The sequence below is a fragment of the Rhineura floridana genome, chromosome 3 (genome assembly GCF_030035675.1).
Source record: "Rhineura floridana isolate rRhiFlo1 chromosome 3, rRhiFlo1.hap2, whole genome shotgun sequence".
In the NCBI taxonomy this organism is placed as follows: domain Eukaryota; kingdom Metazoa; phylum Chordata; class Lepidosauria; order Squamata; family Rhineuridae; genus Rhineura; species Rhineura floridana.
The window spans coordinates 198,556,842-198,573,932 of NC_084482.1; the positions used below are offsets into that span (position 1 = coordinate 198,556,842).

General features: G+C 44.7%; 1 protein-coding gene across 1 annotated transcript in view; it reads right to left on the minus strand.

The window, feature by feature from the left end:
* LOC133378861 (uncharacterized) overlaps positions 1-17,091 on the minus strand; it is an 81,739-nt gene that overhangs the window by 60,127 nt on the left and 4,521 nt on the right. Inside the window, exons 2-8 of the mRNA XM_061613475.1 lie at positions 14,019-14,255; positions 11,526-11,711; positions 10,559-10,732; positions 9,109-9,222; positions 7,024-7,160; positions 4,321-4,462; positions 360-497 (exon numbers count right to left, since the gene is read on the minus strand). Of these exons, the coding sequence (XP_061469459.1) occupies positions 360-497; positions 4,321-4,462; positions 7,024-7,160; positions 9,109-9,222; positions 10,559-10,732; positions 11,526-11,711; positions 14,019-14,255 (1,128 nt within the window). The remainder of the gene's footprint in view (positions 1-359; positions 498-4,320; positions 4,463-7,023; positions 7,161-9,108; positions 9,223-10,558; positions 10,733-11,525; positions 11,712-14,018; positions 14,256-17,091) is intronic.

The following is a 17,091-nucleotide window of genomic DNA, read 5'->3' on the forward strand; positions in this document are numbered from 1 at the left end:
GAACTTTGCCAGAAGCTCTGTTGCTTTTAACTGGAGATGGCAGGGACTGAACCTGGGACCTTCTTCATGCAAGGCATGTGCTCTACCACTGAGCTAGAACCCCTCCCCTTTGCTTGCTTGCTTGCATTAACCTGAATAGAGGAGTCCATTAGCACACCCTATGATGACTTCCACCACTTGCTTGCAAAGGAGGCACAGTGATGGCCTCTTGCCCAGAGACTCCCAAAATCTCAAAGGTATTGATGCCATAAGTTGTGGCAACCCTGATCACCTAGTTGATATATGGAAGGATTGAACTCTCTGGCTCATGCATGATCTTCCCCTCAAAACTTTTTCTGTCTCTCCCCATTTCTCCTCACCATCCGTGAAAAGAACAATAGCGTGACGGATTTTGTCCCACTGCACTTTGGAAGATGCGTCCGCCTCGTCTTTAATCATCATGTTGTACACAGCTTCAAGCGCTGCCTGAATGTTGGTTCCTGTTGCATTGCCGTGGTCTGCAAGAGGATGAAATTGGCATTTTTGGTTTGTTTATACCTCACCTTCCACAGCTGGAGGTGCTTTACAACACTAAAGGGGGGAGAGGTTGTAAATTAATACATAAAATAAATGTAAGATTTAAAAAAAACACAAATCAACAGAACTAAAATAGCAGCAAGATGAAAATACAATAAATGTAGCACTAGCCCCTAAAAACCCAGTCACATCAATACCATATACTAAAATCACTGTTACACTACTTTAACAGTCATGGCTTCCCCCCCAAAAAATCCTGGGAACTGTAAATTATTATTACTGATACAATACAAATGGTAGGAAGAACGTAAGAAGAGCCTGCTGGATCAGACCAATGGCCCATCTAGTTCAGCATCCGGTTCTCATAGTGCCAACCAGATGCCCATGGGAAACCCACAAGCAGGACCTGAGTGCGAGAGCACTCTCCCCTCCTGGAGTTTCCAGCAACTGGTATTCTGAAGCATGCTGCCTCCGACTGCGGGGTCAGAGCATGGCCAGTAGCCAGTTAGCCACTAATAGCCTTATCCTCCATGAATTGGGCTCCTACTGGGCGAAAGGGTGGGATATAAATCTATTAAATAAATAAATAAAATTTGTTTAATCTTCTTTTAAAGCCACCCAAGCTGGTGGCCATCAGTGCCTCTTGGGGGAGTGAATTTCACTATGTTCTGCGTGAAGTCCTTTCTTTTTTCTGCCCTGAATCTTCCAACATTCATCTTCATTGGATGCCTTCCAGTTCTAGTGTCATGAGAGAGGGAGAATATATACACTTCTACCATCATGTCCCCTCTTACTTGCCTTTTCTCTAAACTAAAAAGCCTCAATTTTGTAATCTTTCCTCATAGGGGAATTGTTCCACCTCCTTGATCAATTTGGTTGCCCTTTCTAACTTTACAATATCTTGAGAAGAGACAACCAGAACTGTACATAGTACATCCAGTGCAGTTGCACCATAAATTAGCCTCTGGGACCAAGAGAGAAAAGGGACAGGGCTGGCTCAAGAGATTTTGCTGCCTCAGGTGAAGGACAAGATGGCACCCCCTCCATATTCCAGATGCAGAAGCTGACTGGCCTGGCTGGCAGTTGAATTTGACAAGGTGTGTGATGATGGGGACCACTGCACATGAGGCAACAGGCTACTTTCCGGGGTTCTAGAGTCGGCCATGTGTGGCATACACAGCTGTATCCTTCAACAGAGGAATGTGAAAACATTCCAGTTTACCCAGGCAATTTTTAAACTTTATTTAACATGAGCAAAATACACACCAAGAGTAACCAAAAATAGCAAAAACAGGCACTTCCATTGTCAAGAAAATAAGGCAAAAGAGGGCGATTAAGGAGAAAGGAAATAAACAAACATTGAGAGATTAAAAACAATCAAAATCATAAAAGGGAGGTAAAATCCAATTGCTCCTGACCACAAGAAAAAATGAATTATCCAGGCATTTGATGGCTGAAGGGGACTGTTCCTGGAAACCCAAATATCACTGTTGAAAGAATATTCTAACTGTGCTTTAGCATGTTTTAGAACATTTTAAATTATAATTGTGTTTTAGAATGTTTTTAACTGTTTTAGGAAGGGCAGGATATAAATTCAATAAATAATAAATAGTAACAGATGGGAATGACCAGGAGGGTACGGGGGGGGGCAGCCATCACTGATCCTCAGCATCTGCCGTCTGAGGTAGTTGCTTTGCTCTGCCTAATGGGTGTAGCAACCCTGATTAAGGGGCAAAAATACTGGTCTCAGGAGAGGTAGAAAATAGCTATTTGGCACAAGAAAGAGATTAATCCTGTAGCTGCCATATCATCTGAAGGCACAAAGAGCCCATCCTAGTGATGGGCTCCATTTCTGCAGTAATCATATTTGCCATTGGAATAATTATTATTTCTGATATTCTCTATCTTTCCGGAGAGAATTTTGAAGTAGCAACTCTCCATGCCTGGTTTCCAATCCATTCTTCTTCTTTTATTCGTTATTTTTAAAATTTGCTTTGAAATTAATAGTGTGAGTGATACTTTTATTGATCTGCTTTCTACGTGAGCTCTTCAAATATGCATTCCCTTTCACTGATGTCAATGAAGTGTTGATTGTAACTATCTATTTCTATATTGTATACCGCCCCATAGCCGAAGCTCTCTGGGCGGTTTACAGCAATCAAAAACATTAAAACAAATATACAATTTAAAACACATATTTTAAAACAATTTAAAACACAATTTTAAAATATGTGTTTTAAAAACAATATAAAAACAATTTAAAACACATGCTAAAATGCCTGGGAGAAGAGGAGTCTTGAGCTGGCGCCAAAAAGATAGCAGTGTTGGCGCCAGGCGCACCGCGTCACAAAGATCATTCCATAATTTGGGGGCCACCACTGAGAAGGCCCTCTCCCTTGTTGCCACCCTCCGAGCTTCCCTTGGAGTAGGTACCCAGAAGAGGGCCTTTGATCTTGAACGTAGTGTACGGGTGGGTTCGTATTGGGAGAGGCGTTCCATCAGGTATTGTGGTCCCAAGCTGTATAAGGCTTTATAGGTCAAAACCAGCACCTTCAATCGAGCTCAGAAACATACAGGCAGCCAATGCAAGCGGGCCAGAATCGGTTTTATATGTTCGGACCGTCTGGTCCCTGTTACCAATCTGGCAGCTGCATTTTGCACAAACTGCAGTTTCCGAACCGTCTTCAAAGGCAGCCCCACGTAGAGTGCATTGCAGTAATCTAATTTGGAGGTTACCAGAGCATGGACAACTGAAGCCAGGTTATCCCTGTCCAGATAAGGATGTAGTTGGGCTACCAACCGAAGTTGGTAGAAAGCACTCCGTGCCACCGACGCTACCAGAGCCTCAAGTGACAGTGATGGTTCTAGGAGAACCCCCAAGCTACAAACCTGCTCCTTCAGGGGGAGTGCAACCCCATCCAGGACAGGTTGGACATCCACCAACTGGTCAGAAGAACCAGCCACTAGCAGCATCTCAGTCTTGTCTGGATTGAGCTTCAGTTTATTAGCCCTCATCCAGTCCATTGTCGCAGCCAGGCACCGGTTCAGCACATTGATTGTAACTGACAGAAAGAAAGCAGTAGGAGAGAATGAGATGTTGATTGTAAATAGCAAATAACACTGACTTGATTATCTGCCTTAATCTGCTCTGCAAAGCACTTGAAAAGGAATGTAAACAGGCAGTCATTACAGAGTTCAGAATAAAGATCAATACAAATGGAGACTCATGAATAAATAGTGATTATACTATAGATAATTCTCGGCAAAGCAATGTCTATTGCAAGAGTTCAGAAAAATGAAAAGATATTGGAGGAAAAAGGAATGGGATAGTTAATGACCACTAGGGGGCCACACTTAAAAATGAAACATAAAAAAGGAGAGGATTCTGTCCCTATCCCACCCCACTGTACGTTGAAAGCACTTTTATACCACTTTAACAGTCAGGGAGAAACTGTAGTTTGTTAAGCATGTTGGGAACTGCAGCTCTGTGAGGTCAGCACCCTTAACAAACTACAGTTCCCAGGATCCTTTAGGGGGAAGGAAGATACAACTGTTAAAGTGGTATAAGAGTGCTTTAAATGTACAGTGTGGATGTGACTGTAGCTTTATGATACGAAATTATCTAGAATGGAAACCCTTTGGGGGAAGAGAAAATTTAGAGGAAAAATTACAAAGAAGAAAGCCTATGAAGATCCATTTTTCTCCCTGAGGAAAAAATAAAAGGCTGGACCCTGAATTTCAAAAATACACCTTGAACATGCAACTGGTCAAAAATCAGGGAGGAAAAAACAACCCTCTCAGCACCTTTGTAGTTCATCTCATTTTGAATCTCGTCAAGAACCATTTCCGGATCTTCAGCGATATCGTTATAGATGTCAACAATGGTCTTGGGCTGGCTGGCATAAGAGATCACAGAGAACTTGACAGGAACATCAAAGCTGGCAATCTGGGAGTGGGAAAAAGAAAAAAGAAGAAGCACAAAAGCAAAAGGAGAAGGAAACCAGGGAAGGGTCAGAGAAGAGAAAAGATGGGTTGGGTTCTTTTATTAAAGATGAACCACCACAAGCGTGCTTTAAACAGCCTTACCACTCAATAAACAAAGCATATTTATTTCATGTCTTGGAGAACGTTTTGATTTGCCTTCTGGAGAACAAAAAACAGTTATTTGATGTTCTCTGTAGAACTGCTTTCTAGAGCAGATCCAGACTAGGATTGGGGAGACCCAGAGTTAAAACCCTTACTTGGCCATGAAGCTCACTGAATGATCTTGGGCCAGTCACCAATTCTCAGTCGAATCTATCTCACAGGTTTTTCTGAGCATAAAATTGGGTTGGGGGTGAGGAGGACCATGCACCCTGCCTTGATGTCATTGGAGGAAAGACAGGATATAAATTAAATGAATGAACAAAATAATTAGAAAAGAAGTTTTCAAACTATGTACTGGCAAAGTACCCTTTCTACATCAACCCATCTGCAGAGGAATCCCTGTACAGCTGCACCCTAACATTTGGGAAAGGATTCTAGGGTATGCTCTATAGCACTCAGGTGTGGGGAACCTTTGGTCCTCCAGATGCTGCTGAACTAAAACTCCCATCAGCCACAGTATGCATGACTAATGACCAGGAATGATAGGAGTTATAGTTCAGCAATATCCAGAGGGCCAAAGGTTCCTCACACCAGCTTTATATGAAGGATAGGCCCGATCCTGTTGGGCTCCAGAAGGTAGCCTGTTCAAACTAACCTAATGGTGGTGATGGAGGAGAATTTTGTTTGTTTCCCCTTTTTTAAGTGAACTGACATAATTCCTCTTGAACTAATACAGGCATTGAAATGTAAATATCCTTCCAATTTTGCACTTTTTCTAATTCTGCTATATGAAAATACGTTCTTTAAAATGGATTTTAGAATATAATAAATTTAGAAATACAAAGATTGAGTTAAGATATCAATCCAAATATTAAACAATTGATGAGAGCAGTAAAACAGTTTAAAAGCAAACTGCAGTTAAAAAAAAAGTCAGAGTAAAAACAAAGCAAACACCAGTAGTAATGATGATGATGGTGATGATGATGATAAGCCACAGTAAAAACAAATACAGTAAAATTAGAAGAACTGCCACTGGCCAAGGATGATGGGTATTGTAGTTCAGCAGCATCTGGATGGCCAAAGATTTCCCACACCTGACATACAATGATGGTAGTCAACAATAACAAGAAAAAACAACAACCTGTAAATGCCAAAGGGCCTTCCTAATCAGGAAGGTCTTAACACTGAAGCTGATGGTCAACAGCACAGGGCAAGATGAACTTTCCAGGTAGAAGTTCCAAACTGTGGGTTGCCAATCTTGGCAAAAGCAAAGGCCCTTTTCCTTGTCCCAACCAAATATGAATGTAAGGATGTGGGAGAAATTTGATTCTGTTCAGATTTATTTATTTTATTTATATCCTGCCCTTCTTCCCAATAAGAGCCCAGGGCGGCAAACAAAAACACTGAACACACTTTAAAATATCATACAAATAGACTTTAAAATATATTAAAAACAAAACATCCTTAAAACATATTAAAACAAAACATATTGAAAAACATTTTTTAAAAAGCGTTAAAAACATCTTTTTAAAAAAAAGTTTTTCCAATACAATTCCAAAGCAGTTCCAATACAGATGCAGACCGGGCTACAGCCTCTACTTAAAAGGCTTGTTGAAAGAGGAAGGTCTTCAGTAGGCGCTGAAAAGATAACAGAGATGGCGCCTGTCTAATATTTAATGGGAGGGAATTCCAAAGCGTCGGTGCCACTACACTAAAGGTCCACTTCCTATGTTGTGCAGAATGGACCTCCAGATAGGTTGGTACCTGCAGAAGGTCCTCATCTGCAGAGCGTAGTGATCGACTAGGTACAGTAGGGCCCCACTCATACAGCGGGTTAGGGACCAGACCCCCGCCAAAAAGCAAAAAGCGCCGCTGATTGTGCGCTACAGCTGATTGCTGTCAGCTGAAGCGTGGTGGCTGGAGCTCCCTGTGCTACAGCTGATCGCGCACTGCTCAACTTTAGCGTTGGGTGCTTCAGGGGCCAAGTGCTGTCAGCTGGAGCGCGGCGGCTGGAGCTCACCGCACTACAGCTGATTGCCCCGCTGACGCCCTATTAGCGGAACGCCAAAAAGTGGGGCCCTACTGTATATAAAGGGTAAGACGGTCTTTCAGGTATCCTGATCCCAAGCCGTATAGGGCTTTGTACACCAAAACTAGAACCTTGAACTTGAAGGTTTGAATCTGAAGACAAATCAACCTAATTCACACTTTCTGAAACAATACACAACTGAATCACAGCCATCTTTCAAAATTCGCACTTGCCTCCATAGATTAGCTTAATAAGCAGGCTGGCTCATATGGAAGAAGGCAGTCCATCAGATACCTAGTGTAAACATGCTTCCAGGTAACTAGAAATCAACACTTTACTAACAAATGCACCTAAGAGTACTTATCCCTTAACCAAACTTTGTACAAACTTACCCTAGTGATGATGGTGTGCAGACAATCTTTAAAGATTTTAAAGTTGTCTTCAGTTACGCTGTGAGATGCATCCACAAGCAAATAGATATAGAGGAAACTGTCTCTGGACAGTATAATCCGTCGTCCTAAAGATGGAGCTGGTATGGAGAAAGGGAAGTTATCTCCATTTTTTGAACCCTTCACCACCACAGATCTTGTACAATAGTCATTTGGCTACCTTTATGTTTAGTGAATTTGTACATGGCTTCCCACTTTTAAAAAAATGTTCTGAAGCAATTTACAACCAAAAAAAATATATACAATAATAAAAACATCATATAAAAACAGTGCAATTTCTGTGTCCCTAATTTCAGGAGTCCCTAATACAGTTTTTGTAAGAGAAGAACTGTAGTGGTAGAGCATCTGCTTTACATGCAGAAGTTCCCAGGTTCAATCACTGGCATCTCCAAGCAGGGCTGGGAATGTCCCCTGCCGAAAACTCTGGAGAGCTGATGCCAATCAGAGAAGACAATACTGAACTAGTTGGATCAATGATCTGACTTGGCATCAGGCAGATTACTGTAGTATCCAACCAAGTAGATCCGCTAGTGCAAGGGCTGAGCAATGGAACTTCCTCTCCCTCTCCTCTATGTGCCCCCACCAATCTATTTTGGGGTTTTCCCCAGCCCTCCAAAGCAGATTTGTGGAGGGCACTGGGGGATAGGGAGGGGAAGTTCCACTGTACAAGTGGAAATCCTGGTGCTGCCAGAGCTGCTTGGTGCCCAAGAGCTCAGGGAAACAAAGAGGTCTTTGTTGGTGTTGAAATGATGACAAGGTTGGTACCAGGCAGGCCTCCCTTGGGTTACTTACTAGGGATGGGGAAGAAATTCAATTCAGTCAGCATTTAAAGGTGATTCTATCAAATTCTCACTTTTCAAAACAATATGAGAATAAAGCACAGCCGTCCTTCGAAATTCGCATGTATCCAAATTTTGTAGTGCCCAGCCAACTGATGTTTACAAAAATGCATATATTAGGAGGAAGTGTGCATAAAAATGAATATATTTACATACAAAAATGCATTATAGTAGGACAAATCTGCACAAAATCTTTGCAAAATTTTGTACATTAGTCAAAAGTGCATACAAAAATGTTTGGATTCAGTCTCAGCTTACTGGCCATCATCCAGCCCACCACTGCATCCACACACTGGTCAAGGACCTGGACACCCACTCCTGACTCAGATGAAACAGAGAAATAGAATAGTGTGTCATCAGCATACTGATGATGCTTTACTCCAAATCTTCTGATGACTGCCCTCAGCAGCTTCATAAATGGCATCGGGAGCAAAATGGACCCCTGCAGCACTCCATTTACCATAAGTGGAAGTACAGTCACCCAGTGGTATTCTCTGGAGATAGGCCCATTGGTCGGAGCAGAACCACCATAATACAGTGCTCCCCAGCCCCTGCAGCTGGTCCAGGAAGACACAGATGATCAAGGAGAATCAACAGGAATGCTCTCCCCTGTCCCTTTCCTGATAAAAGGCATCCATCAGGGTGACCAAGGCCAATTCAGTCCCATAACCAGGCTTAAACCCAGACTGGAATCGGTCCAGATCAGGGATGGGCCCTCCAGATGTTGCTGAACTCCCATAATCCCTGACCATTGGCCATGCTTGATGGGGCTGGCGGGAGTTGTAGTTCAGCAACATCTGGAGAGCCAACGGTTCCCCACCCCTGGTTGAGAGAATCAGTTTTCTCTGAGAGTGTCTGATGCTGAAGAGCCACCACCCTCTCAAATGCCTTTCCTAAAAACGGGATATTGTTGTCTGGGTGGCAGGTAGTTGTCATAAACCTCTGGGTCCAGTGTTGGTTTCTTGAAGATTAGGTGCAGCACTGCCTCCTTGAGGGCATCAGGCACCTGCATCCAACTTGTCCAAAGTAGCCAAGGAGAGCAACGGTTGAGAGGGCAAGTTTTAATAATCACATGAAATGCACCCCTTTAAAATAAAGAATTTATTCCAGTCCCTGCTCTGAGTCCCAGCTTGACCTATAAGAACTACATCACCAGAGCAAGGTCGGATAGTAGAGGACTCAGACCCACCTTGAGCTGTCCCAGAAGGGTCAGGACCAGAAGATGACACATCGCTCAGAACTTCTGTTAGTGAGGCTCCAAACTCTGCTCTAACATCTTCGGCCCGATCAAAAGAAAAGGAGGCTGTAAGGAAAGAGGAGGGGCAGGCTTTAGAAGAGAGGGGAACATGTGCCACGTTTTGTAAGGTGGAGATGAGGTTTAGGGGTCAGCAAACTAGAGATCTGGATGGCAGAGTCTCCTGGCTTCTCTTAAATCCTGGTAATATAAAAAAAGCATAGACAGGACCAACCCTGACATGCATAGGAACATATACTGAGTCAGACCATTGGTCCGTCTATTGACTACACCTCCTGGCAGTGCCTGTCCTGGATTTCAGACAGGAGTCTCTCCCAGACCTACCTGGAGATGCTGGGGGTTGAACCTGGGACCGTCTGCATGCAAAGCAGATGCTCTACCATCAATCTACTGCTCTATGGGGGAGAAGCAACATGCAGCACCAAGGGTGGTGGCGGCAGTGGAATAGATAAAGATGACAACTGATGTCTTAGGGTTTTAGCAAGACTTTTTAGAGTGATGGGATTTGGGCTCTGCCTTAGGCAGCAAAGCATCTTGGCCTGTTGTCAGGACTCCTGGGATCTCTAGAAGAAGAGTGGCATTCATAGTTGTAAACAATCATCATCATAATAATCAAGAACCTAAGAGCAGGTAGGCACTGTAGATTGAGCAAACAGGAGCCGAACCCAAAGCGGTTATGAAATATAAAGTAGTACGGTAGGGATGGGAGAACCTGTGGTCCTCCAGATGTTGTTGGACCCCAGCTCCCATCAGCCCCAGCCAACATGGCCAATGGTCAGGGAGGATGGGAGCTGTAGTTCAACCATATCTGGAAGAATGCAGGTTCTCCATCCCTGAAGTAAGGGAAATGGCAAACAGATGAAGTTGGTTAGGGCAGGTGGGAATATTTGATGAGAAAGAGCATGGCAGAAAAGGTAAGTTTAAAGGGTTGTATGTTTGCATGTGTGGCTGGGAGTTCTGCTTTTTTTAGGGGAGGGCCGCAGTTCAGTTGCAGAGCACCTGCTTTGTATGCAGAAAGCCCCAAGTTCAGTCCCTGGCATCTCCATATAAGGAAAGGTGCCCTGCCTAAAACCCTAGGGATTCACTGTCGGTCAGCGTAGACAATACTGAGCTAGGTGGGGCAATGCCTTGACTCAACAGAAAGCAGCTTCCTATGTTCCTAGAAGATGAAGCAGAATGAATATCTGGATGAAGGGAATTCCAGACGTGATGTGCCACAATGGAAAATGGATGGATACATTAGAGACAAGATCTAACAACAACAAAAAGATTACAAGAAGGCAAAAAGAAGGAATGTATATAGATGCATGAAAGAGAGGAGTAAACACAAAAAGGATAAAGGGGGCAGAAAAAATGGATGATGATCTGGGGAGGGAATGCTTACCTCTACAACTTGGCTCAGCTCCTGACCATTCACCCTCTGGAGTGCAGACACGCTGGGATGACCCTACCAAGTCTAGGCCACTCTGACACTGGAATGAGACCCGATCGCCAAGACGGTTGCGGCCCCCAGTAACAATTGCCCCTGGTGGGATGGCAGTACTTGGACAGTGCCCCGCTGCAGAGAAAACATGCACAGAAACATGGAGAAAAACTAAAGGATGGCATGTGGGGGTTTATACGTATATATAAGGCAACCATCCTCTCCAAGCCCCACCAGCAAAGCCAAGCACCTATTTGTATGGGGGGAGGGGAAATGTCTATTTACTCCAATGGAAACTTCCCTCCATAAAAATAGCAGGCAAGGGGGCCCAATCTGGATTGAGGCTGTGGTAGTGTGCAAAGGGTTAACCACCACCACCCCAGCCTCACGCCAGGATTCCAAATTGGAAGGGATAGCTAATACTCTGGAAGACAGAAACAAAACTCAAAGGGACGCCAGGCCTCCTTCACTGGCTATTTGTCAAAGAAAAATCTTGCACTCAAGGACAAATGATGTGACTAACATAACATGTAGTTTGACCCTAGGGTTGTCATCCTAAACACATTTACTAGGAAGCACACTCCTCCTCGGACATCTCATGACAAAATGTTCTTTGCACATTTCCCACACATCCCTGAAAAACATGTGGGCCATAGTTTTGAACGTGAAATGTAGAATTTTGTCATCGACACTCACACCAGCTATATGTACAACCAAGAGACATTACAAACAAACAGAACATCCCAAATGTCTGAATTAATTCAGCTGTCTAATTAGGCAAAATAAGCAATATAAATATATAAGTAAAGCTCAATTATGCAACCTGTATAAATTAGGCGTATGCACACACCACAGCATACAAAGCAATATTGTCTCTTTCCCACAGAGCATAGATTGATGCTGGAAGTGGGAATACTGAAGGATTCACCTCCATCGTCACAAACTGGGGAAGTTCCATTCCAATATCCATTAGGCAAGCAATGCCGCCGGGAGGAACCCAGGAGCTGGTATCCGTCTGAACACTCAAATCTCAGGATGTCACCAACAGGATGCGAGCTCCGCCGCGGGCCAAAGGAGCCATTTTCAAAGGATCTCTGTGGCGGACAACTTATCTCTACAAAGGAGAAAGGACAGGGCAGAACACACATAACAAGAAGGTTTGGAGCCCAGAATATCAAAGTAGATGGAGTCCACAAACTAGGCTGCTACTGCATTTTTGCAATTAGCTGGAAGTAGAATTAAAATGGTTGTTTCATACAATTCTTAACATCAAGATTTTATTATTCATTAACGTCCTTCCCTATAGCCAAGATCGTTCCATGACAATGATTCTTTTTTGGGTCACAGACCCCTTTAAGAATCTGATGAAAGCTATGGAACCCCATAAATAAATAAATCCAATTTATTTCATTACATTGGAGATTGATTTTTTTGCGCCCTAGTTCTTGGACCCCCTGAAGCCCATCCATGAACCCCCTTAGATATTTTTGCCCTGTGCTGTGATGCATTCTGGGATATCACAGCAAATGGCATCCTTCACTCAAGAATACGTCCTTGTAAAGATGGGAAGAAGATATCTGAATACCATCTGCAGAAAGCCAGTTTTGCGACACCCACAAAACAAAACCCACATTTCAACAATCAACCCACCTCTCCAAACCTCTATCCTAGGAGTGAGGAACCACAGCAACTGGGCAATTGGCCTTTGGATCCAACCCACAGCCTCTCCTCCCCTCCTATTTGTGTCAATGGAAGATTTCCCCATCCCCCACAAGCTTCATTGCCCCATAGTAGGGCAATAAGGGGAGGCAGCGGTCTAGAGAAGGGGAAGAAAGAGGGAAGTGGGGAAAGAGAGAGTGTATATGGGTATGTTTGCATGTATGTGTGAGTAGATGGATGGATGGATGGATGTTTGTTCTGTTTTTATTATTATGATTATGATTATTACCACCAGCCTGTCCTGCCCAAACTTGAAGAACTCAGACTCAGACATGGCTGTTTTTTTCTTTTTCTTATTGAGGTAAGAGAAAGTTTCAATTCAGTGGCTTACTCAGAACTCAGCATCTTTCTAGGTCAAATCAGACTCAACTTCACTGCGCTAAGACGTTGACTCAGCAACTACTTGCCCCCCCCCCAGCTTAAGTAGGGCTGGGCGAGCACCTACTTGCATATGCTAACTATCTCTGTTGGGAGCGAGCGCGTAGGCAAAGACTCCGCCTCAGCTGTGCCTGTTGAATTTCCTGCAGCATTTGCCTCCTGGCACAAGGCTAAGGCAGTGCAGCCATCACCATCCCATCTTCCCCCTTAGAGGGAGGAAGGCTGCCTGTGGGCAACGCAGGTGCAGGGAGAGAGGAAGCGTCAGGCTTGGAAACAACCGGCTGATCAGGTTGATTCTCCACAGGAGTATCCAGAGCTGCTGGAGTTAAACTGTCAAAGGTCCAGAGCTGGGTCATCTTCTGAGTCCAAGTCTCTGCTTGGGCCCTCACCGGCTTGACCATCCCGCTCTAAGTACTCCTCCTCCACTTCATTTTCATCAGTCCACCCCCCTCCAGCAGGGCTCACGACACCGCCCTTCACCAGTAGGTCCCAGAGTGGGTCACACCCAATGTAAAATGCATTATTAAAAACAGTTTAAAACATTTGTGTTTTTAATGTGTTATAAGTGGCTTGGAGACATTTGGGTAACTGGCGACTAAAAATTCTAAAACAATAACCACCGCTACAACAATGTGTATGTGTGAGAAGAGAGCAGGAATCTATTGGCTGGTGCCAGTTCAAGAGAATTCAGTCAACCTAACAGGCCAATATCAATTCAAATTCTTTCTTTGTCCACTAGCCACTGCTTTTACTGATCCATTTTTTTCCGCTCACAAAAAATATCTATATCAATATCAATATTTTGAAAGGAAATATCAGTAATTGTAAAGGATGTATCAATATTTTGAAAGGAAATATCAATAACTGTAAAGGATGTATCAATATTTTTGAAAGGAGATATATTTTGAAAGGAAATATCAATAAAATTATCGTCCTTAAAATCAATATTTTAGAGGTGGATTTTGTTTTTTTAAGATAGCTGCAGATAATCACTACATAAAAATCCGATCTACAATGGTAGAGAATAAGTGAATGAATGAAAATTTTGGTACTAAATCCAAACTGGGCAGAATTCTAGCACCTCTCCAGAAAAGAGAGAGAGCGTGAATGGGGTGTGCAAGAGACAGAGTGTGGGGCGGCTCTCGCTCCACCCATCACCTGCTCCACCCCCACTTACTACCAGCATGCCGTCCCCAGAAGATGAACTCTAAAAGAATGCAGCCCTTGTTGCAGAGCGGGGGAGGTTCCTCACACCTGCAATGTACATTACCTCATGGCATGGGCCTTCCAAAAAACTCCAAAGTAGCCAGCAGCCCCTACTTACTTTTACATTGTGCTTGGTTGAGACGGTGTCCACTGAGGGAGCGCATGGGCGTCCACTTCCCATCCGACTGGCAGATCCGGCTTTGGGCTGGATACGGATAGGTGCCAACTGGGCAGGAATAGGTGAGGATGCTTCCTGGGCGAAACCCATCTGAGAGTGAAAAGGTGCCACCTCGGATAGGCACAGACTTTGGGCACGATGGTGTTTCATCAAGGACAGATTCCTGTGTAGAAACAGCTGTGAAGGGAGGGAAATGGGTTACTTGCCTGGGATTTAAAACCTGTTTAGGATTTTGATCCTCTGCCAGTGCCCAGTCTGAAGCTGGATTCAGTACTGCGTCCAATTTTCACATTAGGGCTTCAGTCTGTGAAGCAGTTAAAGAGAGCCATGCCTTGGAACATACATATTGTGCCTCTCCCTTGCTACAGGCCTGGGAGGTTCGAAGGACCGTAGCTCAGTGGTAGAGCATCTGCTTTGCAGGCAGAAGGTCCCAGGTTCAGTCTCAACACCTCCAGGTAGGGTTGAGAGAAACCCCTGTCTGAAATCCTGGAGAGCAGCTGCCACTCAGCATAGACAGCACTGAGCTAGATGGACTAACAGTCTGACTCAGTATAAGACAACTTCCTGTGTTCCTATGAAAAAAAGAACTGGGCTTCCAGAAAGACATAGGGACACTTACCTGGAAGTAAGGCCCATTGAAATCAGTGGCTTTGCTTCCACATAGGCATGTGTAGGTTTGCATTGTTAAGCTCTAGAACAGGGATGGAGAATGTGTGGCCCTCCAGATGTTGTTGGAACACAACTCCCACCATTCCTAACTAATGGTCATGCTGGCAGGGCTCATGGGAGTTGCAGTCCAACAATATCTGCAGGACACCACATTGGCTACTCCGGTCCAAGATATTATGAAGCTGGTACAGCACAGTGGGGAGGAGAGCCTGGCTGGGAGTCCAGAGTCTATGAGTTCAAATCCACGCTCATGTCTCCTGGGTGTCAAGGACCAGCTAAAGATCACCACCACAGTGAGTGGCTCAGGGGTTATGTGCCCTGCCACCTGTGCAGGCGTGGGCAAGCTGCATAGGCCCAAGGAGCCCAGTTGCCCCCCAGCTAGCAGCTGCGGACAAGGAAGGGGCTGGCTTGTGCAGGCCCTGGCCAGCTGGGGAGGACTAGCCTCAGCGGGAGGCAATGGTAAACCCCCTCTGAATACTGCTTACCATGAAAACTCTATTCATAGGGTTGCCATAAGTCAGGATCGACTTGAAGGCAGTCCATTTACATTTTTCCGTCCGACATATTAAATCCAGCTCTGCACATGCAACAGGAATGAGGTGATTCAGGGTCGGCCCTACCATTCAGCAAAGTGGGATGGTTGTCTTTTGTCCTTGGAAGCAGATGCTCAAGGCCAGGGAGCAGCAATAAGGTGTTGAAGAGGACACTTCTGTGTGTGATGCCTGCCCTGCATCTCCTAACACAGTCTACTGCTAGCAGGTGGGGTGGAGGAGGATGTCCTGTCTCCAGCCCTGCAGAAAGATGAAGCTGCCAGTTGGCTGCTAGTTGGCTTATAGGATGGAGATACCATCTTAGAATCATAAGAGTTGGAAGGGGCCTACAAGGCCATTGAGTCCAACCTGCTGCTCAATGCAGGAATCCATATTAAAGGATACCCGACAGGTGCCTGGCCAGCTGCCTCTTGAAGGCTTCCAGTGTTGGAGAGCCCACCACCTCCCTAGGTAATGGGTTCCATTGTCATACTGCTCTAACCATTAGAAAGTTTTTTCTGATACTTAGTCGAAATCTGGCTTCCTGTAACTTGAGCCCATTATTCTGTGTCCTGCACTCTGAGACAATCAAGAAGAGATCTTGGCCCTCCTCTGTGTGACAAGTACTTGAAGAGTGCTATCCTATCTAGCCTCAGTCTTCTCTTCTCAAGGCTACACATGCCCAGTTCTTTCAGTCTCTCCTCACAGGGCTTTGTTTCTAGTCCCCTGATCGTCCTTGTTGCCCTCCTCTGAACTTGTTCCAGTTTGTCTGCATCCTTCTTAAAGTGTGGTGTCTAGAACTGGACGCAGTACTGAAGATGAGGCCTAACCAGTGCCGAATAGAGGGGAACCAATATTTCACATGATTTGGAAACTATACTTGTTAATGCAGCCTACCAGAGCTTGGAAAAGTTACTTTTTTTGAACTACAACTCCCATCAGCCCCAGCCAGCATGGCCACTTGATTGGGCTGATGGGAGTTGTAGTTCAAAAAAGTAACTTTTCCAAGCTCTGCATTTGCCGCTTTTGCAGCCACATCACACTGTTGACTCATATTCAGCTTGTGATCAACAACAATCCCAAAATCATTTTTGCATGTAGTATTGCTGAATCACATGTCACCCAACTGTGCATTTGGTTTCTTTTTCCTAGGTGTAGAACTTTGCACTTATCCCTGTTAAATTTCATTCTGTTGTTTTCAGCCCAATGCTCCAGCCTATCAAGATCCCTTTGAGTTTTGTTTCTGTCTTCCAGAGTTTTAGCTATCCCTCCCAATTTTGTATCATCTGCAAATTTGATAAGTATTCCCTGCACCTCCTCATCCAAGTCATTAATAAAAATGTTAAAGAGCACTGAATCCAGGACTGAGCCCTGAGTTACCCTGCTCATTACCTCCCCCCACTTGGAGAAGGAACCATTGATAAGCACTGTTTGAGCGTGATTCTGTAGCCAACTATGGATCCACCTGATAGTTGTTCCATCCAACCCACATGTCAGCTCTACACTGCGTCAGCAGTGCCGGTGGGGGGCTGGAAATTCCTGGGTGGTTGGCAGGGAAGCAAAGTCCTTAGCCGGCAGTCTGGTCATAAATCTGCCAGGTCTAGGAGGAGGGGAGCTGATAAGGGCCAGGCTTGTCCGAAGCGTACTTGCCGAGTCAGGAGTCCAGAAGTGAGGTCAGTAGAGGTCCGGGATCAAGTGCCAAGGGGTCAGTCCGAAAGAGGGTGCCAGAAAACTAGGAACACACAAGCCACGCCTGACGTTGCAGTCAGCCACAAGCTGCAGCCAAAGTGTCCCTTATAAAGAGCAGGATGGAC